Genomic DNA, 23,495 nt, shown 5'->3' on the forward strand with positions numbered 1-23,495 from the left:
TGTTTTGTTTGTATTTAGGGAAAGTACGTGCAGGGCGTCAATTAATTTCTTCTTAATGCAAAAGTTGTGAATGAATTCACCTTTCTGTTGACTATACAATGGGTTTGACATTATACTTTTGGCGAGAATTGCTCAGTCAACGGATTATTATTCAAGATGTCAGCTCAGTTCAGTGGTCACCACATTAAGTTTAATGCCGGGGGCATAATTAATCATATAGCCTATTGCTTCTAATTAACATCTTGTTCTGGGTTTTGGATGTTCCTCAGTCCATTATCCAAACCTCCCCTACTGATCCTGTGTGAAGCTCGTTACCTTTATGCATTAGGTTATAATTTTTTCTAGCTTAAAAGATTTTGCATGTTTTTTTCATTGCCAACCTGCAGACACCAGTATGTGAATTCCCAATTCTTCCATCTCACCTGCTGTATTGTGACAATACACATTAATGAAACCTTTAAAATCACTTGACTTAAGGCCATATTGTGAGAACTGGTCATCTGATAATTGCCGATATCCACCTAGTGAGGTCTGGAACAGTCAGTACCACCATGAAGTTCTGAACAAAGCTCTTGCTTAGAGCTGCCTCCACCCATCTGATATGAAGAACGCGCTGGAGGTTTATCCACCTTCCTCCAGCACTAGATGAAAAACTGCAACATCTCTAAACATAGAATTCCAATCTATAGATACCAGTGTATGGATCTGCAGCAATCTATAGATACTAGTGTATGGGTCTGCAGCAGTCTATAGATACCAGTGTATGGGTCTGCAGCAATCTATAGATACCAGTGTATGGGTCTGCAGCAATCTATAGATACCAGTGTATGGGTCTGCAGCAGTCTATAGATACCAGTGTATGGATCTGCAGCAATCTATAGATACCAGTGTATGAATCTGCAGCAATCTATAGATACCCGTGTATGAATCTGCAGCAATCTATAGATACCAGTGTATGGATCTGCAGCAATCTATAGATACCCGTGTATGGATCTGCAGCAATCTATAGCTACTAGTGTATGGATCTGCAGCAATCTATAGATACCCGTGTATGGATCTGCAGCAATCTATAGATACCCGTGTATGTTTCTGCAGCAATCTATAGATACCCGTGTATGTTTCTGCAGCAATCTATAGATACCAGTGTATGGATCTGCAGCAATCTATAGATACTAGTGTATGGATCTGCAGCAATCTATAGATACCAGTGTATGAATCTGCAGCAATCTATAGATACTAGTGTATGGATCTGCAGCAATCTATAGATACCCGTGTATGAATCTGCAGCAATCTATAGATACTAGTGTATGGATCTGCAGCAATCTATAGATACCAGTGTATGAATCTGCAGCAATCTATAGATACTAGTGTATGGATCTGCAGCAATCTATAGATACCCGTGTATGAATCTGCAGCAATCTATAGATACCAGTGTATGGATCTGCAGTAATCTATAGATACCCGTGTATGGATCTGCAGCAATCTATAGATACCCGTGTATGGATCTGCAGCAATCTATAGATACCCGTGTATGTTTCTGCAGCAATCTATAGATACCCGTGTATGTTTCTGCAGCAATCTATAGATACCAGTGTATGAATCTGCAGCAATCTATAGATACTAGTGTATGGATCTGCAGCAATCTATAGATACTAGTGTATGGATCTGCAGCAGTCTATAGATACCAGTGTATGGATCTGCAGCAATCTATAGATACCCGTGTATGGATCTGCAGCAATCTATAGCTACCAGTGTATGAATCTGCAGCAATCTATAGATACCCGTGTATGGATCTGCAGCAATCTATAGATACCCGTGTATGGGTCTGCAGCAGTCTATAGATACCAGTGTATGGATCTGCAGCAATCTATAGCTACCAGTGTATGGATCTGCAGCAATCTATAGATACTAGTGTATGGATCTGCAGCAATCTATAGCTACCAGTGTATGGATCTGCAGCAATCTATAGCTACCAGTGTATGAATCTGCAGCAATCTATAGCTACCAGTGTATGGATCTGCAGCAATCTATAGATACCAGTGTATGAATCTGCAGCAATCTATAGATACCCGTGTATGGATCTGCAGCAATCTATAGATACCAGTGTATGAATCTGCAGCAATCTATAGATACCCGTGTATGGATCTGCAGCAATCTATAGATACCCGTGTATGGATCTGCAGCAATCTATAGATACCAGTGTATGGATCTGCAGCAATCTATAGATACCCGTGTATGGATCTGCAGCAATCTATAGATACCAGTGTATGGATCTGCAGCAATCTATAGATACCAGTGTATGAATCTGCAGCAATCTATAGATACCCGTGTATGGATCTGCAGCAATCTATAGATACCCGTGTATGGATCTGCAGCAATCTATAGATACCAGTGTATGGATCTGCAGCAATCTATAGATACCAGTGTATGGATCTGCAGCAATCTATAGATACCCGTGTATGGATCTGCAGCAATCTATAGCTACCAGTGTATGGATCTGCAGCAATCTATAGATACCAGTGTATGAATCTGCAGCAATCTATAGATACTAGTGTATGGATCTGCAGTAATCTATAGATACCCGTGTATGGATCTGCAGCAATCTATAGATACCCGTGTATGGATCTGCAGCAATCTATAGATACCAGTGTATGAATCTGCAGCAATCTATAGATACCAGTGTATGAATCTGCAGCAATCTATAGATACCAGTGTATGAATCTGCAGCAATCTATAGATACCAGTGTATGAATCTGCAGCAATCTATAGATACTAGTGTATGGATCTGCAGCAATCTATAGATACCAGTGTATGAATCTGCAGCAATCTATAGATACTAGTGTATGGATCTGCAGTAATCTATAGATACCCGTGTATGGATCTGCAGCAATCTATAGATACCCGTGTATGGATCTGCAGCAATCTATAGATACCCGTGTATGTTTCTGCAGCAATCTATAGATACCCGTGTATGTTTCTGCAGCAATCTATAGATACCAGTGTATGGATCTGCAGCAATCTATAGATACTAGTGTATGGATCTGCAGCAATCTATAGATACTAGTGTATGGATCTGCAGCAATCTATAGATACCCGTGTATGGATCTGCAGCAATCTATAGATACCCGTGTATGGATCTGCAGCAATCTATAGATACCAGTGTATGGATCTGCAGCAATCTATAGATACCCGTGTATGTTTCTGCAGCAATCTATAGATACCCGTGTATGGATCTGCAGCAATCTATAGATACCAGTGTATGGATCTGCAGCAATCTATAGATACCCGTGTATGGATCTGCAGCAATCTATAGATACCAGTGTATGGATCTGCAGCAATCTATAGATACCCGTGCATGGATCTGCAGCAATCTATAGATACCAGTGTATGGATCTGCAGCAATCTATAGATACCCGTGTATGTTTCTGCAGCAATCTATAGATACCCGAGTATGGATCTGCAGCAATCTGGACGCTTGCATTAAGCTTTTATCTAGTGGAGATGAAGAGTCACAGCACAGAGGACCTATAAATACACCCTCAGGGGACTTTCGGTCATGGAGAAGAGACGCGTTAGATCCTAGATCTCCTGACCACTCAAATAGACCTTCAAAAGAATATTTTATTCTAGTTCTAAATCATCAGCGGCTGATTGTGTGGGATTTTAGTTGTATGTTTCATCATGTCCGACCTCTATGCGGAGATTCAGTTCAGTGCGATGTGTTTCTGGAACTCCGCTGAGGGATCACCTCAATGTTTTGAATGAAATCTCAACACATTTCCCTCGTCCTATAGAGGTGCCCAGAAAAATGAGCGGATATTTCTTATCATAAATGGCTGAAATCTGTGCATCCAAAAATTGAGAGGATGTTGAGTGGCGCCTGTACCATGTGGGAGCCTGTGAGCTGCCGTCCCCATTGATGTATAGGTATTACAGTTGTAGTTTCTGTGGACAGATTAATCTTGAGATCTACAAGAAACTACACACAATCAGTAATGTAACAGCTTAGCTGAAACTTTAATAAATGAACATGACAGATTTTCACAGGAAGCAGCAGATATTCCCAACTGCGCTTCCTTTTTACCACCTTTTAACCGCCGGAGGAGCTAACCCAGATACTGATGTGCCACAATGAGATTGAAATAAACAGGATTAATTCTAATAAAAATAACTCTTAATTATAAATATATATATAATTCCAGCTCCGTCATTGTTAGGACTGTAATAGTCGATGGATGAATTATAAGTAATTAAATCCTGCTGTGCTGAGAGCCACACACCGCTCTTAAGGTAGTTGCGGCTGAGGCACATTGGGGAAAGGGAAGCAGGAAGGAAAGAAAGAAGTTGGTTATGAAGAAGCAGCCTGCCGGACACTTCCATTTGAAATAAAGCCTTTGGACAAAACGTTGGAGACATATTTGTTAGGAAAAGGGATCACTCGTAGGCCTCCCCATCAAAATCCTCAAAGATAAAGGAATCTGGCTCCAGATTCTCAGATGCATCATCTTCATCATACGAGAAGTCATCCTCATCCAGGTCATCGTCATACTCCTCCTGCCACTCGGGAACGTAGTCGTCATCCTCTTCCTGCTCACCCGCTGTATCTCCAGAATCCGAGGCACCATCCATAGTGCTGAAAAGAGGGAGTTATAAGAAACATAAGTTATACCCAGCACAGTCACAGCTGCCATATGGTAGGAATAAAAACGGAAATGATCCTGTTTTACATAGTGCCAACATATTACGCAGTGCTTGACAGAGAATGTCTAAACGATCACATCCAGTGGAGCTTACAGTCTATATTACCTACCATATTAACCCTATATCCAGTTTGCTTTTGAACCGTGGGAGGAAACCGGAGCACCCAGGGGAAACACTGCACAGAATGTGTCCTGACCAGAATGGAACCTATGGCCAAAGTGCTAACCACTGTGCCAACCTTAAACTTATGAACAGGAATATGTTCTTCTCTAAGCAGGACAGAGGAACTAAGAATATCTATAGCCCAAGAGCTGGAGTCCAGGTGTTAATGTGGTAAAAGAATTACTGCGGCCATTGCTTTCCACAGAACCACTGTGCTCCGATAAAGTGGTCAGAGAGAGGAAGGGAAATGATGTAATGACCGCCAAGCCTCTGACATTTAAGTAGCTCATGACATCTACAACATAAATGTCTAACATGTCAAATAACTTAAGAGTTTTATGCTACCAGAGATCAGGAGAACCAACAAGACTGAAGAATGTGAGGTGCTTACTCTGTGGCTCCAGGGAACGCCGGTACTTCTGGCACATTGGATGCCTTCATTTGTCTGTCGTCTGGCTGGGAGAGGAACCCTACACGGAAGTCCTGTGTGGAAGAGGATTTTATGCCACAATAAATATATTTTCTTTGGATATCTTGTGGTCAGGTGTATTCCTAAGATAGCAGTCTGTCTCCCTTGAGCAGAATCCATTATACCATCAGACCAGTGTGTATCACACAAATACCTGCCTGCATAGTGTGTATTACAATGCATGAATTCCTCTATGTGTTACTCTCTGTTATGATGCCAGGTTTGACTGGAGTTCCAATTAGTATAGTATATACATTTGTGTAATATAGTAGAATAGCCGGCTGTCCAGACAAATATTCCAGTATACCCATTTGTTTCACTATAAGTAGAGCCCTGACACCTACTTGGCAGACTCTCACCTGAGTCGAGTGCTGTAAGATGCCATTCAGTCTCTCCTGCACTTTTCTGACCAGTTCCAAACCACTGTTATACTTGTCCGAAGGCAGCAGACGCACAGAACAGGCGAGGTCCTCACTCTGCAGAAGGCTGTACTCTGCGGGAGGAGAACCAGATTGGTTTCAGACCTCCTCACTTATCTTACAAAAAGGATTGCTTCTTACCCCAGAAACTCAACACCCTTAATATAGATAAATCGTGTCCTTGGTCCCAATATATTACCCTCCTCAGCCACCAATTATTTTCTCAAGGCAAAAGTAATGTTGCCTATCCCCATTATTACCTTCTATAAAGAAAACAAGTTTAGAAAAAGCAGAGGAGTAATATTTATCTATCTGAGGACAAAGGACTTGGAAAGTAGCTAGAATGGTGTCTACAGACAGTAATCTCAACGTTCTGTAGGGTCAGGGTATTCTCACCAAGCAGGATCTGCAATGCATTGACGTGAAACTCTAGGTTTTCTGTTTGAGCCTCCAGAACATCAAGCCGCTCAGAGTCCTGATTGTAGTAACTGTACACACAGGAGTAGCCTAGAACCTATGACAGAGACAGCAGTAATATATGTGGTGCTCTGGAACATGATAATACACAGCACTGATCGATCATCATCGTTTATACGGTGCACACATTCTGTAGCTCCTGACATCCATGACATACAGAAGTATAATAACAGGCAGAATACTTATAGAATGGATGCAATGAACAAAACAAATTACATGGCATAAGAAAACAATAGGCCTCAGAAATGAGAAGGACACACATTGTAGAGAGAAAGAGGACAGGCATGAGAGATCCGGTATAGTTTAGGTATGGACCGGGTGACGGGGCAGTGTGGAGACACAGGGGAATCAAGCGGCAATAGAGCACTAAGCATACGTTCCATGATGGCGATGTAACAGGCAGAATAAGGTGGGATGGGACAGAAGACAGTATGAGGCAGGAGCATGGAGAAGTAGTCTGGGAATGGGTTGCAGAAGAAGAAACCATGGGTGAAGTAGGGCAGTCCCATGAGACTAGGTGGGGAGTGACTGACTGACATAGAGAGCCCAGCTGTGTGTACTAGGACCATCTGACCCAAATCAGGGACAATGAACAATGTCCGCAACACTCCAGAATCTGAGGAGTGTGTCTCGCTTCCCCCACAGAATAAGAACAATGTTTTATTTACATTGACTGCATAGTGTGACTTATTAATATTAATGCAAAAAATGGGTTAAGGTACTGATATTTCTGGTGTTTGATGCCCGTTAACATGTACAGATGTGTTTCTGTGTATGGTGATACGGTGCTAGCTTCAATGACCGTTCCTATGGTTCAGCATGGTTTTGGTTGTACTCCACATGATGTGGCATCTACTATATAAATGCCTAGTGGCGTGTGGGAAAAAAAAACCAAGCTGCAGCACCACCTGCTGGGCAGAGTTGTACACTGACCTATATATTTCTTGAAGGAGAAGTGACAGTTGGGAGTGGTTGGTGGTTGCCGGGGGTGACAGTGGGGAGTTTTTAACACCTTAAGTAGCTTGATGAAGGATGTGGCGATGAAGATGAAGGATGAGGTGATGGAGAAAAATGATGAGGTGGTGACATGTGGACAAAACCACGTTAAAAAAGGGCGCTTGCGTCAGGAAGTAACGCTCTTCCCCTGAGGAGGCCTGGCCTAGCCCCAAATGCATGACAAGAACCTTTTTAACACCTTAAGTAGCTTGATTTGACTAGAATGCATGAGTATCATGCACGGGTTAACTTGTGTTAAATATTTGCTCTGAGCACAAGGAAATAAAGATGGTGTGACCGTAACAACCACATTATGTAGTTAAGGCTACTGGGTAAAAAAAAAAAGTTCTTGTGTAAGGTTGGCTAACGAGTGAAATAATCACATAAGGGAAAGTACGCACTTGTTAGGGATCCAGAAAATGCTGTAAACTATTTAAAAGTAATCTAATGTCACCCAACTTGTCTTCAGAGCTATAGTATGATGCTGTTAGTATATTTAATCACTGTTGAAAGCCTGCTTAGAAAGGGAAGGCTCTGTCCTGAAGCCTGGCTAGAGGAGAGATGAACTGCACATGAGCAGAGCAAGCACATGGTAGTGAATTAAAGGTAAACGTTATATGCATGCACCGGGTCAATCCTTGTATCCGATGTCAACCAGGATTGGTAAAAGGACAAGGGGCTGAATTACCCTTCTCTAGCAGATTTGTCTGTAACTGTATAACAGAGGTGTTGCAGCCCAGATTAAGGTGTGTTATGATACGTACTATTTAAAAGCATTAGATGTTTCAGAGGTCATTGAAGGAGTCTGGTGGTGGCAGTAATGGTCTCCTACAACAGGGGGCACAGTGTTGGTGCGCAGATGATCACCATAATTGTGACTGGCTGGTTGCCAAGTGACCCCAGTGGGAATCACCAGTGACAACAGGATGTCGAGTGATAAAGAAACACCATAAAGCTGGGAAATGGCGGGCAGCAGAGTAAGTCTACCCATGCACACATATCAGCCTTCAACAGTCATGGATGCCATTGTGTGAGTGAGACAGGAGTCTGATCTCTGTGCTGTAGAGGGGGAGCTTGTGATTTAGTTGCACCACAAGGACCCAAAAAATTGCCTGAAGACTCAGGAACTCTGTCCCAAGTATGCAATGCCTCCAGGAGTTGTTGCCTTTTGCGTCTAAGGAGCTGATCCTGAAATAGAAAACCTTCTATTGCTCAAGGAGTCTTTAAAGCGAACAGCAAATGGAAGAGAAGTTGATCATCTGGAGGGTACACAGCTGCAAAGGATGATCAAAACTCCAAATTACCCTGGTAGAAGGAATAAGGGCTCAAACTACTGTGGGGCAAGACAGTGTTAATCTGTATTAGTTAATCCCTACTACAAATGATTAAGAGCTGGTCAGAGGGCTGGCTTTGGTCTTGGAAGTCCTAAATGTTCAGGACAGACAGCACCGTCCATGAGATAGTCAACGGAATCAGTTGCCGACTCATCAGATTCTGGGTTTCTGGCTAAATTGTCTTGGGCCCAATACTTATACCTGGTTTTGTCTTTCTAGGAGAAAGATTCAATCTGGGACATTCACCAAGGGTCTTATTAATGGCGAAGGAAGACCCTGCAATTTTGAGTGGCCTGCATGCCCTCAACCTTCCTCGAAAGGTCCATGTGGATTGCATTAGGTACTTTGCCTAGGTGGATTACAAGACTGCAGTGCCAGTGTTACCTGGGCCTTCTCACACTTAGATAGGCAGATGGGACCAGAGACTGACTAAAGGTACTAAACCAACTCTGTCAAGTCAATGCCAGAAGGGTCTTGGCTTTTTGGGGTCTGGGACTGCAGAGCAGGCCCGATTGTCGCACAAGTCTTTTATTCTACCATTTAGCCCAGACATAACTGTAAACCACCAAGTTGCAAGCCTAGCTCCATCATTTTGGAAATGGATTCCTAAGAATAAGACATGCCTGTACTCTGGAAAGGAAATTACTGAATATCTGCCCAGATGCATATTAGGTAAAGTTGCGACTGTCTATTCGATTTATTAATTGTCATTTCCATTTGGATTACTGCAGGAGACCAGATTCCCACTGGATTTATAAATCGGTAAATGATGGATGTGGGGTTAGGTTAGGTTCCCTTCCCTCTTTATCTCACGCCTCCCCTTTTTCTCTCATGAGTTTCAAATCTCTGGGGCAGATTTAGACTCAGACGGGAAGGTCTAAGGAGACATCAAGAAGTGGATATTCCAGCTGCTGCGCAGAGTTGGGAAAAAGAAACCAAGAGCCAAAACAATGGCTACTGCCAAAATTCAGAAGCCGGACCATGCACAAAGAAGGAGGACAGACACAGATTGTTCCTCTCAGCAGTGAAAGAGTTATGAGGAGTCTGAAGCTGGAGTGACCCCATCAGTGACCAGAAAGTGATACTGTGATTAGATAGCAGCCATGTGGGGAGAGTGGTGCTCTTACCTTACGACTCATCTCTAGAACCCTGCAGGCGGTGATGACGAAAGTTAGAGTACGAAGTGGAGGTTCTTCATTAAGGACACACAATCGATTTCGCAGCGAGATTGCAAAATCCTTCAAAGAAAGAAAAGGTTGCTTTATAGGAAGTAATAAACGTTTTAGTCATAGCTATAACCTAAGTGGCGACTGCTACAGATTGTCTACACAGGGGGCCGGAAGAGAAAAGTTGTGTGTCTGTAGGAACTTTCTCGCCTTACCCGTGACAGCTTGGAGTCCTCTCACCCAGAGAACTATGATCGTACATAAATGAAGGTAACGTTACTTTAGTTTCCTAGATTACCAATGTAAATGTCTCCAGTAGATGTTCCGAACTCTAACCCTAAAACATCAGACAATTGACTGAGAGGTCCTAACCTTTGCCTGATGCTGGAACGTGCACTTCTCATTATAATCCTGGAACCTCTTTTCCTGACGAGCAGCTTTACTAACCTGTCAAGACAAAGGCCATGTATTAAGCAGCCTTGCACGGCACAGACTATAAGACACATACAGTATAATATTAGAGAGATCGCTTACATTGTACTAAATTAAACAGATAATGGCTACATTTAACAAATTAAACTAAAAACAACAGATTATATAGGTTATATGATGGATTAATAAACAGGGTCATACCATAGCAGAACAGTTGTAATAATCTTTATGGGTGGGCTTCCAGGGCTTCAGGCACCGCCAGCAAAATCCATGGTTACATTTGGCACAAGTCATACTGTAGCAGAGAAAGAGAGTAGTGATTAGATCAGAGGAGACTGACACCTTACTGGGTTATACCTGACAGGGTGGGGTGGCTGGAGGTCAGTTCCCCAACATTACATCACTTACTGCAGACAGCCCTCGTTTTTCTCAATCGGAGCCTGACAGCTGGGACAGTGTTTAGATATGAGCTTCGTCAAGTGCTTGCTCTGCGCTTCCACGGTCATTCCCTCATAGAACCCACCATCATCCATCCACTGAGACATGTGACTGCAGCTGGCCGGGTAATGGGCCTGAGACAATTAGGATGGAAGAGAAACACAGTTGGACTATGAGGTTCTAGCTCAGAGTATGGAACTGTTGGGGTAAAATACTCACCTCAGGAAAACTGCAGTTAAAGCAGGAGAGCCAGGAACACTTGGCACAGGCCGCCCCAGTACCCAATCCTTCCTTGCACAGGATGCGGTCACAGCCTTGAGGGTTTGTGCACCAGGTCAGGTTAGAACAACTTTCCACAAATCCACGCATCAAAGCTTTCTCATACTACAGGAGGCAAAAAAGGTGACAATAGATCTCTATCCACGCACATCATGGTATAGGATATATTACCTCATAGACAGAGAGGAAAGGAAATGCTATAGAAGATCTGACAGAGGAGAGAAGTACAAAAGAACTCAACATTGTAGAATATGGAAAAAAAAAAAAAGGTGTCCATGAATGTGAGGGTTACAGTCTCCTTTCATTACCTTCTCAATGACCTCTTTGGAGGATATAATCTTGCGGATGAAGTCAGAGGTGGGCTGTGCCAGACAGTCTGTAGTGGGACATGTGCAGGTCAGCACCAGGTTCTGCTCAATCCGGGTGGTTAGATATTCGTTCCAACAATTCTGCAGACATTAAGAAAGCTATGAGTCCCTGTTCTAATACGGTGTAGAAAAGTCACCAGATTGGACATCAGAAAACTAAATGCGCATGGAGGCCCTTCTCCCTATGATAGCCTATGGCCACCAAATGGTTCTATGAACAGACTGCAATCCCTCTTTTATACTATTAAGATAAAGCTATAAGACAGAGCAGGAGGCCACTTTCATAAGGTTAGAAATGCAAAAGAAAATTAAACAAAAAGGATGTGTATAAGGAGCCAACATGGCAATTTCCAGGTAGTATCACAAGTCACAGCCTGTAACCACTGAGCCAGTCCTCCTTACCTTGCAGCAGCAGTGCTTACAGCACAGAGATGGGGGGCTGTCTGAGGGACTCAGTGGACTCATACACACAGGACATGTAGGTTGTGGGCTCTCAGGGTGTTGTGGATCCTGAACCTCCAACCCAGATGCTGTTAGTAGAACCTCTGGGTCATCTGTGTACTTCTGCAGCAGCAGGTCCATGTTCCACTTGCAGTGGATGAGAAGGTGCTGGGCAGTGTCCTGACTGACACTTAGTGTTTCGGATACTTGATTAACCATCTGACACATCAGTGCCCACACTTCCTCCTGGCTCAGAGTGCATCCCATAGGGAGTAAAACGGACTCCAGGACCGCCTGCTCCACCACTCCGCCAGAGCTGAAACAGAGCACTAACCATTATAACATCTCTGATGGGGGTCACAGCCCTGATCACTGATGATGCGAGTAAAACAAAAGTAAACGCTTAATGTTACTCACAAAGACCGTGACACAATACTCATCCATGGGTACTTTTTTAAAACAGACTTTTTTACTTTTTACAATGTGCCTTAACGGACAAGTTACGACTATGTTCACATTGTGGCTTTATACAAGTGTTGTCATCCAGAAAGGAGGAGTAGAGATGGGAGAATACAGCAATATGTGTTCTGTTGCTCTCCCCTAGTCTGCTGGCGCTATATAAATAAATGAGTAATGATAGAGATTAATGATTCCTATAGAACAATGGTTTGGGATAGTTTATTTATTTACATAGCACCAGCAAACAAACATAGTAATAAAACAAGACTAAGTATTAACAGACTGGTAAGAGGGCCTCGCTCGCAGGCTTCCAATCTATACACCCTCCTGTCAGAAATGGGGAGAGGAGAGATGCATAGAATAATGGCTGAATGTTATAATAATGTATAATGATCATACAACCCTATTATTGGCTATATTGTCCAGGTCTTAATTGTCTTGGCTGTACATTACGAATGACTTTATTCACTTGTACACATTACAAAATGGAGGTTCAGGGAAGGTTTTAAATGTGACACCCTGAATATATATTTGTTTCACATGCCAGGGACTCACCTACAGGAGATGCCTTGATGTGCCAATGTAGCTATACTGAGCACAACATTCTCCTAGTTCTGTAAATGCTGACACACAGTGATTTATATATTGATTGCTTTAGAGATTGCCTCAGCAGTATATTCAAATCGGTTGTGGCAGGAAATTCATGAGTAAAAGAAAATAGTATGTACAGGCTGCTAATGCAGCTGTCCCTGCAGTATGAGGATATAGAGGAGGCCCCTATACCCCATCGTACCAGCGTCCCCATAGGATGACAATGCTGAAGTCAATGTAATTGTCATTAAATTAAATTTCTCTTTTTTAAAACATGCAAATGTAAAGGGGCCTGAGACCTGTTTTATTACATGTTGCACTTTGTGTGTTTGAAGACTTTTAGAACATGGGACTAAGTGCACCCAGAAACACGCTTAACCATCAAAGTGCAACCTTAAGGCGCAAAATGAGTCCTATTAAATACTGGGCGAGGCCCTAGATCCAGCATGACATCCATTCTCTCAGCTGTACTGCCAGATAACGGTACCTGGTGGGCTTGCTGACCATGTCCTGCTTCTTCTTGCTGGAGCTCTGGAAGCTGATGTGGGCCTTGCCTTTGTGTGGTGTGGAGGGGTCCTTTGAAAGGTACTCGATAATATGGGGGCTATCTTCACCGCGACGGGCATAGCCCTGACTGATGAGATACATAATACAGGACAGGACATCTGTGTGGCTACAACTGAAGTTCAGGAACTTAAGGTTCTTTCCAAACTCAGATTTCTGACAGGATTCAATGACCTGGAAGAGAACATAGAACAGTTTATGATCCCTTGACATTGGAAATGTGTTCACGTCAACAAGTATATTACCAACATCAAACTTACCCGAAACACCAGATTGTCAATATGTAGCTCATGCTCCTCCTTCATGATCTGCATTATTAGACAGAGGATAATGTTCCTTTTCTTTTCTAATATCCGCCCTTCATCTTCCTCCACGTTCAGGTATGTCTGTCTGGGGAGCAACTGGAAAACCTTTCCAGGACCTTGTGCTATAAACTTCTCTTCATTCAAACACAGGAGCCCTTCAAAAATGCAAAAAACATTCAGTGGACAGGAACAGAGATGGAGAAGACAGGACAAATGTGCAAGAAAAGGTTTGTACAGGAAGGAATATTGGAGAGACAAGAAATGCCATCATATAATACCCTTCTTTTTGGGTGCAAGGATACTCCCCTTGGCAGTTAGAGGTGCAAGAGCGTGGCTCACGAGGATCTCTGCGAGCCCCGTGGATTGAACAATTGCCTCTTCCAAAACTTCCTAGGAACAAGAAAAGCATACTGGACTCAGCACTTCCACATACAGGAGGAACATAAACACAGCACCCCCATCTCCAATATATGAAGTTATGTCCACCCTGCTGGCCCAGACCATATTCCCACCTGTCCACCCCGCTGACCCAGACCGTATTCCCACCTGTCCACCCCGCTGACCCAGACCGTATTCCTTCCCCCACTCGTATCCCCCGCTGTACCAGACCACATCCCCCCACTGTACCAGATAGTATTCTCCTAAAATTTCAAAGTAGTCATGGGTAAGAATAACGACGTTGAGCAGTGCCCTGAATTGTCTCTCACCTCCTGCTGGTTAAATAACAGCAAAATAAACATCTGTAGGGTGGAGACACGGAGGGTCAGATCTCCATATTGTATCTCTGCATTCCCCAACCACGTCCACTGCAGTCGCCGAGACTGAGCGAGATCAGAGCCCCGCACAGACTGACCTGAGGAGTGTACAAAATATGTTTACAATGTAGACAATTCATATTGTGTACATACAGATTTCAATACAAAAGTTAAAGTGTGTCTTCCATATAAAAAAATGACATCTGAGCCACAGAAGTTATTACGCTAGGATGTCTCCCTCAGACTGAAAACTCAAGCAGTAACGAGGGGACAAAGATACGCTCTAAGGAAAAGGAATAAGCATATGCCTACACTAGATGTCCCTAGCACACTGACAAGACACATTAAACTGAAGGCTGCACTGATATAGGGGCAATCTAAGAAAGATTACTAACCAGAAACTGTCAGATGGGAACTGTAAGATATGAGAGTACCTAGGTGTGAAGACTAAACCTACTCTGGGTTATATATAACGTCATAGTTTTCTCACTCCAGGAAACAATTGTGGGGGGAAGAAAATCTACTCTTTACACAGATGCCACCATCAGACCCTATGGTCAATAGCAGCTTCATACAGTTTATAAACACCACCTTACTCTTTGTATAGAAGTCTGTGAAATGTTGTAGAGAGCTGTTGAGGTTTTCTGGAAAATACTTGATAGGATCAGCCATGTAGCAGAAAAAGGATATAGGCCAACAACGGGGAGATAGGACAGATATCTGCACCTCTACATCCTCCCCACTCTCATCTTGGCCAGTCATGTTCTCCTCCATCACCTGGAGACACAGATAGTTATCAGAAGAAACATTGCAGAACCCATCAATAACACCTTCTAATGCAAATTAGGCTATTCCTTGGACTATTAGTGCCGAGATTATAGCTCAAATCGCAGACCAACTCCCCATCCACATAATTTACAATCTAATTAATTCAGAATCTCACTGCCGGCCTTGATCCCCGTACCACTTAAATCCATTTACTCCAAAACTTCTCAGCCCAGCACAAAACTTCATACCTGGTAAACCCTTTTCCTCCCCACATCTCAGTGTGCTCCTAATACTGGTAGACCTCTCCCATTACAATGCACTATTTCCCTCCGTTCTCCTCTCACCATCCCCTCCTCCTCCTCTTCCTCTGATAAGAGTCCTTCATCCAGCTCCTGGAGCCGAAACAGATGTTCTTCTCTTTGCAGAATATTTGCCTCCTGCAGATTTTTCAGCATCTCTTGAGGGAAACGGTTCGGGAAACAAATGCCAATGTGATCTACCACCGAGTTCTCCAGCCAGCATGGTCCCAGGGTGAGTAGCCGATCGGCCAGGTAATGCCTGAAACACACAGCATCATGGGAAAAAGCGTGGAAGTGTAACACGAACCATACGGCGAGCCTGCAGTGCATACACACACACACACACTATACCCAGTCATAACACTGCTTCTATATACACCCATGCCGAACTGGCTTAGTGAAATGAGGAGTTACCCTTGTCCTACCATTGCTCCGCTTCACACAGTAAACGGACTGAGGTCAGGCTCTTGCCACTGCCAGTAGCGAGTCTATGTATCTAGTGGGCAGGCCAGACTGAAGGACAATGATGGGAGAGGAGCCTCACTAACACTGGATTATGCCAGGGTCTGGCTATAAAGAGACAGGTAACATATTCTGTTCTCTGAGTGTTATATTACCACTGTCATAGTGTGACTGATTCACTCCTTTCATAAAAGTGTTGTAGCCCTGTTTGGGAATTTGTAATGAATAAACTTAAGCTTATTTGCCTGGGTGTAAGAATCGTTTCCCACATGGCGGTACTGGAGGCAGGCAACAGGTAGTACGGCAAGTGCTACATTCGTTCCACCCGACAGCGCTGCTAGGTTCACAATGTACATACGTACATAAGGCAAGGTTACAGCACACCTAATGCGTTATAACAACATTGTTGGGGCAGCATGGTGGCTCAGTGGTTAGCACTTCTTCCTTACAGCACTGGGGTCATAAGTTCAATTCCTGACCATGGCCTTATCTGTGTGGAGTTGGTATGTTCTCCCCGTGTGTGCGCGTGGGTTTCCTCCGGGTGCTCCGGTTTCCTCCTACTTCGAAAACATACTGGTAGGTTAATTGGCTGCTAACAAATTGACCCTAGTCTCTCTGTCTAAGTGTGTATATTAGGGGATTTAGACTGTAAGCTCCGATGGTGCAGGGACTGATGCGAGTTCTCTGTACAGCGCTGCGGAGTTAGTGGCGTTATATAAATAGCTGCTGATGATGATTGTCCTTGTTAGAACGAGGAGCAATAACACCTTAGATTTCATGGTGACCATATCGGGTGATGTTTTATGTCAGTTGTGAGAAAAATATTAACACCTTGATGTTTATAACTTATAGGGGAAGATTCCATTGCCGGCAATTTAAGTTGGAATCTGCGTTCATTCGCTCAGTAGTTTTGCTCGTACGTCCATGGGGCTGCGAGGAAACATGAGCAGACATTCCAGTCATAGCATCGGCGAGAGGGGTCTCTGCGGAGGTTCCAGAGACACCTCACGTTGAACTGAATCTCTCCCTTAATAAGTAGTCCTGCTTCCATCTACCGTTCTATAAAATAATGACACATTGAACAACTACATAGCATAATACGGCCATCTAGGGGGTCTTATCAGTATAAAAGACAGTTATTTGGAATCTCTCCAGGGTAATTAGACACAAGTGCCCTAGTACCCTCCTACTTCGGTCTTAGAACATATGAGCACAGTGCTGCAAGATTGGCTATCTGGGATCTCCTGCATTGATTCTGGATGCCTGTACCAGTTTGATAACCTATAATTGAAGCTAAGTAAACAATTTATCCCTTTAATGATGATTACCTGTGGTTGCTATTCCTTTTAAGTGTCAATATTTTATGATTGTATAGCCAAACCTATGTTTAAGTGAAACTAAAACATTCACTTCAAACACCAACACACACATTACACTGCCTGTATATACCCAACACACACACACACACACACACACACACACATACATTACACTGCCTGTATATACCCAACACACACATTACACTGCCTGTATATACCCTACACACACATTACACTTCCCCTATACACACTACAAAGACTGTGCCAACACACCCTGTTTCTATACATACACACACACACACACCACTGCCTCTATACACACACACACACCACTGCCTCTATACACACACACACACCACTGCCTCTATACACACACACACACACCACTGCCTCTATACACACACACACACACCACTGCCTCTATACACACACACACACACCACTGCCTCTATACACACACACACACACCACTGCCTCTATACACACACACACACACACCACTGCCTCTATACACACACACACACACCACTGCCTCTATACACACACACACACACCACTGCCTCTATACACACACACACACACACACACACCACTGCCTCTATACACACACACACACACACCACTGCCTCTATACACACACACACACACACCACTGCCTCTATACACACACACACACACACACACACACCACTGCCTCTATACACACACACACACACACACACCACTGCCTCTATACACACACACACACACACACACACACCACTGCCTCTATACACACACACACACACACCACTGCCTCTATACACACACACACCACTGCTTCTATACACACACACACCACTGCTTCTATACACACACACACACACACACACACACCACTGCTTCTATACACACACACACACACACACACACACACCACTGCCTCTATATACACACACACACACACACCACTGCCTCTATATACACACACACACACACACACACACATCATTGCTGTTCCTGGGAATTTACTGACCTGTAGAAATGCTCAAAGGAATTAGCTAGTTCTAGCTCAGACAAGAAAAGAATAAACTCCAAGAATTGCTGGAGATGCTCCAGAGACTGTAAATCTGAGGAATCATCACGTATTGTAATTATCCGTTGATCAATGTACCGAGCAAACTGCTCCGTCACCTGCAAATTAGTCGTCAGAGTGAGGAAACCTGCCCAATAAAGCCACAGCACCACACAGATATAAGGGGAGTAGGCAGCTGTATATGTAATTATATATATATATAGACACACACACACATATACATACACACACATACATAAATATACATACATAAATATACACACGTATACACATACATACATACACACATATACATACATACATACATACATACACATATACCGTATATAGTCGCGTATAAGTCGATCCGAATATAAGCCGAGGCACCTAATTTTACTACATAAAACTGGGAAAAATTATTGAGTGGAGTATAAGCCTAGGGTGGAAAAGAGCGCTAATTTAAAAACATAAATAAAAATGATAGGTTCAATCTATGAAATCATTTTTAGCTAAACCATAAATAACAGTAGATGACAACATTCATAAATGATTATAAAATCATTGGCATTGGGTACAACCTAACCTAAATAAAGGGAGAGGGAGAGGGAGAGATTTTTTCACTTACCCGGCAGTGGAACGCATATGCGTAATATACGCAATATACATATACATTATATACATATATATTATATATACATACATATACACATACATACATTAATTAACTTGCTAAGTGCCAACTCCCCACATACAACCCATGGTAGCAGTGTCCCCCAGATAGGATGAAAGACAAACATCCGAACTTACGCTAAACACAAGATGTGAACTAGCCACACCTGAACACACCCTTACTGTATATGTCAGTCCGCCCCTTCTCTCACTTACTCCATGTCGCAAGGGGTTGTAAGTGTCATATGCGTGCGGAAAGGATTCTGTGTGTAAGTTTGGTTTCTGGGAATGCACAGTGTGAAATCACGGAAGATACGTTACACAAACGGGCATAAGTCCAGACCTGAATCAATGTATATCTGCCAACGGTGCTGACTATTCCATACCTGATGTGTCTCCTACTAGTAAAATAGGTGTGGTTCTAAATATTGGCCAGTATGTGGCTGGAGCTTGTGCTGGTCAATGGTGTGTCCTAATGTTAGCAGCTATGCATTGGGCTGCTGACACATGCACTTACATGTATCGCGGTCAGGAATGAAAGCTGTAACAGCCCCTCACAAAATCCCTGGCGCAGAGAGAGTAAAAACCGTGTCTGTTGGCCAAACATCTCTTCCATTGCCCGTCTGAGAGACAGGTACAGAGAACAGAACCGAGGAACCAGATCTACATCATTCCACGAGACCTCCAGAAATCGCTGCACCTGGGGGAGAGAGTAGCAATTACACTTTACTACAGTGCCAGCCCTAACCTATTGGAGAGTTATAGATAGAGCTCAATCACACTTACACCAGTACGGGCCGGTCACTTACCTGCTTCTGAACCACTCCCTGCCAGCACTGAGCGATCCCTGCCATACTGCTCAAGCCGGGACTGGTGACTTTCACAGAAACACTGGAGGAATCCCGGCTTTTCCCATCTGCAGAGAGAAGTAGATGTTAGATTGGTACACCATCTCATGTGTGTCTGCAACACCTACCTCCTACATAGCCCCCCCCCCCAATGTTCCATCATCCACCTCCTACACAGCATCACCCCCCAATGTTCCATCATCCACCTCCTGCACAGCTTCTCACCCCAATGTTCCATCATCCACCTCCTACACAGTATCACCCCCCAATGTTCCATCATCCACCTCCTACACAGCTTCACCCCCAATGTTCCATCATCCACCTCCTACACAGCTTCTCCCCCCAATGTTCCATCATCCACCTCCTACACAGCTTCACCCCCTAATGTTCCATCATCCACCTCCTACACAGCTTCACCCCCAATGTTCCATCATCCACCTCCTACATAGCTTCACCCCCCAATGTTCCATCATCCACCTTCTACACAGCTGCACCCCCAATGTTCCATCATCCACCTCCTACACAGCTTCACCCCCCAATGTTCCATCATCCACCTCCTACACAGCTTCACCCCCTAATGTTCCATCATCCACCTCCTACACAGCTTCACCCCCCAATGTTCCATCATCCACCTCCTACATAGCTTCACCCCCCAATGTTCCATCATCCACCTTCTACACAGCTGCACCCCCAATGTTCCATCATCCACCTCCTACACAGCTTCTCCCCCCAATCTTCCATCATCCACCTCCTACACAGCTTCTCCCCCCAATGTTCCATCATCCACCTCCTACACAGCTTCACCCCCCAATGTTCCATCATCCACCTCCTGCACAGCTTCTCACCCCAATGTTCCATCATCCACCTCCTGCACAGCTTCTCACCCCAATGTTCCATCATCCACCTCCTACACAGTATCACCCCCCAATGTTCCATCATCCACCTCCTACACAGCTTCACCCCCAATGTTCCATCATCCACCTCCTACACAGCTTCTCCCCCCAATGTTCCATCATCCACCTCCTACACAGCTTCACCCCCTAATGTTCCATCATCCACCTCCTACACAGCTTCACCCCCTAATGTTCCATCATCCACCTCCTACACAGCTTCACCCCCAATGTTCCATCATCCACCTCCTACATAGCTTCACCCCCCAATGTTCCATCATCCACCTTCTACACAGCTGCACCCCCAATGTTCCATCATCCACCTCCTACACAGCTTCACCCCCCAATGTTCCATCATCCACCTCCTACACAGCTTCACCCCCTAATGTTCCATCATCCACCTCCTACACAGCTTCACCCCCCAATGTTCCATCATCCACCTCCTACATAGCTTCACCCCCCAATGTTCCATCATCCACCTTCTACACAGCTGCACCCCCAATGTTCCATCATCCACCTCCTACACAGCTTCTCCCCCCAATCTTCCATCATCCACCTCCTACACAGCTTCTCCCCCCAATGTTCCATCATCCACCTCCTACACAGCTTCACCCCCCAATGTTCCATCATCCACCTCCTACACAGCTTCTCCCCCCAATGTTCCATCATCCACCTCCTACACAGCTTCTCCCCCCAATGTTCCATCATCCACCTCCTACACAGCTTCACCCCCCAATGTTCCATCATCCACCTCCTACACAGCTTCTCCCCCCAATGTTCCATCATCCACCTCCTACACAGCTTCACCCCCAATGTTCCATCATCCACCTTCTCCACAGCTTTTCCCCCCAATGTTCCATCATGCACCTCCTACATAGCCCTCCCCCAATGTTCCATCATCCACCTCCTACACAGCTTCTCAACGCAATGTTCCATCATCCACCTCCTACACAGCATCACCCCCCAATGTTCCATCATCCACCTCCTACACAGCTTCACCCCCAATGTTCCATCATCCACCTTCTCCACAGCTTTTCCCCCCAATGTTCCATCATCCACCTCCTACACAGCATCACCCCCCCAATGTTCCATCATCCACCTCCTACACAGCTTCACCCCCCCAATGTTCCATCATCCACCTCCTACACAGCATCACCCCCCAATGTTCCATCATCCACCTCCTACATAGCCCTGCCCCCCAATGTTCCATCATCCACCTCCTATACAGCATCACCCCCCAATGTCCCATCATCCACCTCCTACACAGCTTCTCCCCCCAATGTCCCATCATGCACCTCCTACACAGCTTCTCCCCCCAATGTCCCATCATGCACCTCCTACACAGCTTCTCCCCCCAATGTCCCATCATCCACCTCCTACACAGCTTCTCCCCCCAATGTCCCATCATGCACCTCCTACACAGCTTCTGCCCCCCAATGTTCCATCATCCACCTCCTACACAGCTTCACCCCCCAATGTTTCATCATCCACCTTCTCCACAGCTTTTCCCCCCAATGTCCCATCATGCACCTCCTACATAGCCCCCCCCCAATGTTCCATCATCCACCTCCTACACAGCATCACCCCCCAATGTTCCATCATCCACCTCCTACACAGCTTCACCCCCAATGTTCCATCATCCACCTTCTCCACAGCTTTTCCCCCCAATGTTCCATCATCCACCTCCTACACAGCATCACCCCCCCCAATGTTCCACCATCCACCTCCTACACAACATCACCCCCCAATGTTCCATCATCCACCTCCTACACAGCATCACCCCCCAATGTTCCATCATCCACCTCCTACACAGCATCACCCCCCCAATGTTCCATCATCCACCTCCTACACAGCATCACCCCCCAATGTTCCATCATCCACCTCCTACACAGCTTCTCCCCCCAATGTCCCATCATGCACCTCCTACACAGCTTCTCCCCCAATGTCCCATCATGCACCTCCTACACAGCTTCTCCCCCCAATGTCCCATCATGCGCCTCCTACACAGCATCTCCCCCCAATGTTCCATCATCCACCTCCTACACAGCTTCTCCCCCCAATGTCCCATCATGCACCTCCTACACAGCTTCTGCCCCCCAATGTCCCATCATCCACCTCCTACACAGCTTCTCCCCCCCAATGTCCCATCATGCACCTTCTACACAGCTTCTCCCCCAAATGTCCCATCATGCACCTCCTACACAGCACTCCCCAATATCCTATCACCCATCTGCTACATAGCTCCATTGCCAAACAATGTTGCATCAACCACCTTTTAAACAGCTCCTCCCCACAATGAAATATTACCCATCTCCTATTAACTCCACCAGGGCCAGACTGGCCATCTGGCACTTGTGGCAAATGCCAGAAGGGCCGATGGCTAGATGGGCCGGTCCACATGCCCGCCCGAGCAGCACCACCTCCCTTCATTGCGCGCTGCTCAGCGGACGGGGACTCAGTGACGTGTCGCCTATGCAAGTAATCACATAGGTGGCATGTCACCGAGTCTCTGTCCGCCGAGCAGCGCGCAGGAAGGAGGTGCAGCTGCTCGGGTGGGCATGCGGATGGCTGGATCGGATGTAATAAGACAAGTGTGTCCGTCCGTGTCCCCGCATGTTACATGTAGTGTGTGTGTCCCCTCACATGTTAATGTAGTGTGTGTGGCCCCATGTTAATATAGCATGTGTGCGCACACAGTATTTTAATATAATATGTGAGGGAAGGGAGGATCTTAATATAGGGTGGGAGGTAGGATATTTAATGGTGGAGTGTAGGTGGGGCTAATTATTTAAGCTGAGGTGAAGGAACCTTTAATTTAATGCTTGGGTGG

At 44.9% G+C, this 23,495-nt stretch overlaps 1 protein-coding gene across 3 annotated transcripts in view; it reads right to left on the reverse strand.

The window, feature by feature from the left end:
* Window positions 1–3,993: 3,993 nt before the first annotated feature.
* CUL9 (cullin 9) overlaps window positions 3,994–23,495 on the reverse strand; it is an 81,052-nt gene continuing 61,550 nt past the window's right edge. For all 3 annotated transcript variants that reach the window (XM_075204524.1, XM_075204525.1, XM_075204526.1), the window contains exons 22-41: window positions 19,737–19,843; window positions 19,445–19,627; window positions 18,220–18,377; window positions 15,469–15,682; window positions 14,953–15,133; window positions 14,309–14,454; window positions 13,880–13,991; window positions 13,557–13,756; window positions 13,220–13,470; window positions 11,644–11,998; window positions 11,182–11,322; window positions 10,814–10,978; window positions 10,565–10,728; window positions 10,358–10,451; window positions 10,097–10,171; window positions 9,686–9,796; window positions 6,148–6,265; window positions 5,692–5,825; window positions 5,255–5,346; window positions 3,994–4,633 (exon numbers count right to left, since the gene is read on the reverse strand). In XM_075204524.1, the coding sequence (XP_075060625.1) occupies window positions 4,435–4,633; window positions 5,255–5,346; window positions 5,692–5,825; window positions 6,148–6,265; window positions 9,686–9,796; window positions 10,097–10,171; window positions 10,358–10,451; window positions 10,565–10,728; window positions 10,814–10,978; window positions 11,182–11,322; window positions 11,644–11,998; window positions 13,220–13,470; window positions 13,557–13,756; window positions 13,880–13,991; window positions 14,309–14,454; window positions 14,953–15,133; window positions 15,469–15,682; window positions 18,220–18,377; window positions 19,445–19,627; window positions 19,737–19,843 (3,200 nt within the window). In that variant the 3' untranslated portion in view covers window positions 3,994–4,434. The remainder of the gene's footprint in view (window positions 4,634–5,254; window positions 5,347–5,691; window positions 5,826–6,147; window positions 6,266–9,685; window positions 9,797–10,096; window positions 10,172–10,357; window positions 10,452–10,564; window positions 10,729–10,813; window positions 10,979–11,181; window positions 11,323–11,643; window positions 11,999–13,219; window positions 13,471–13,556; window positions 13,757–13,879; window positions 13,992–14,308; window positions 14,455–14,952; window positions 15,134–15,468; window positions 15,683–18,219; window positions 18,378–19,444; window positions 19,628–19,736; window positions 19,844–23,495) is intronic.

This window comes from Mixophyes fleayi, chromosome 3, assembly GCF_038048845.1.
Source record: "Mixophyes fleayi isolate aMixFle1 chromosome 3, aMixFle1.hap1, whole genome shotgun sequence".
In the NCBI taxonomy this organism is placed as follows: domain Eukaryota; kingdom Metazoa; phylum Chordata; class Amphibia; order Anura; family Limnodynastidae; genus Mixophyes; species Mixophyes fleayi.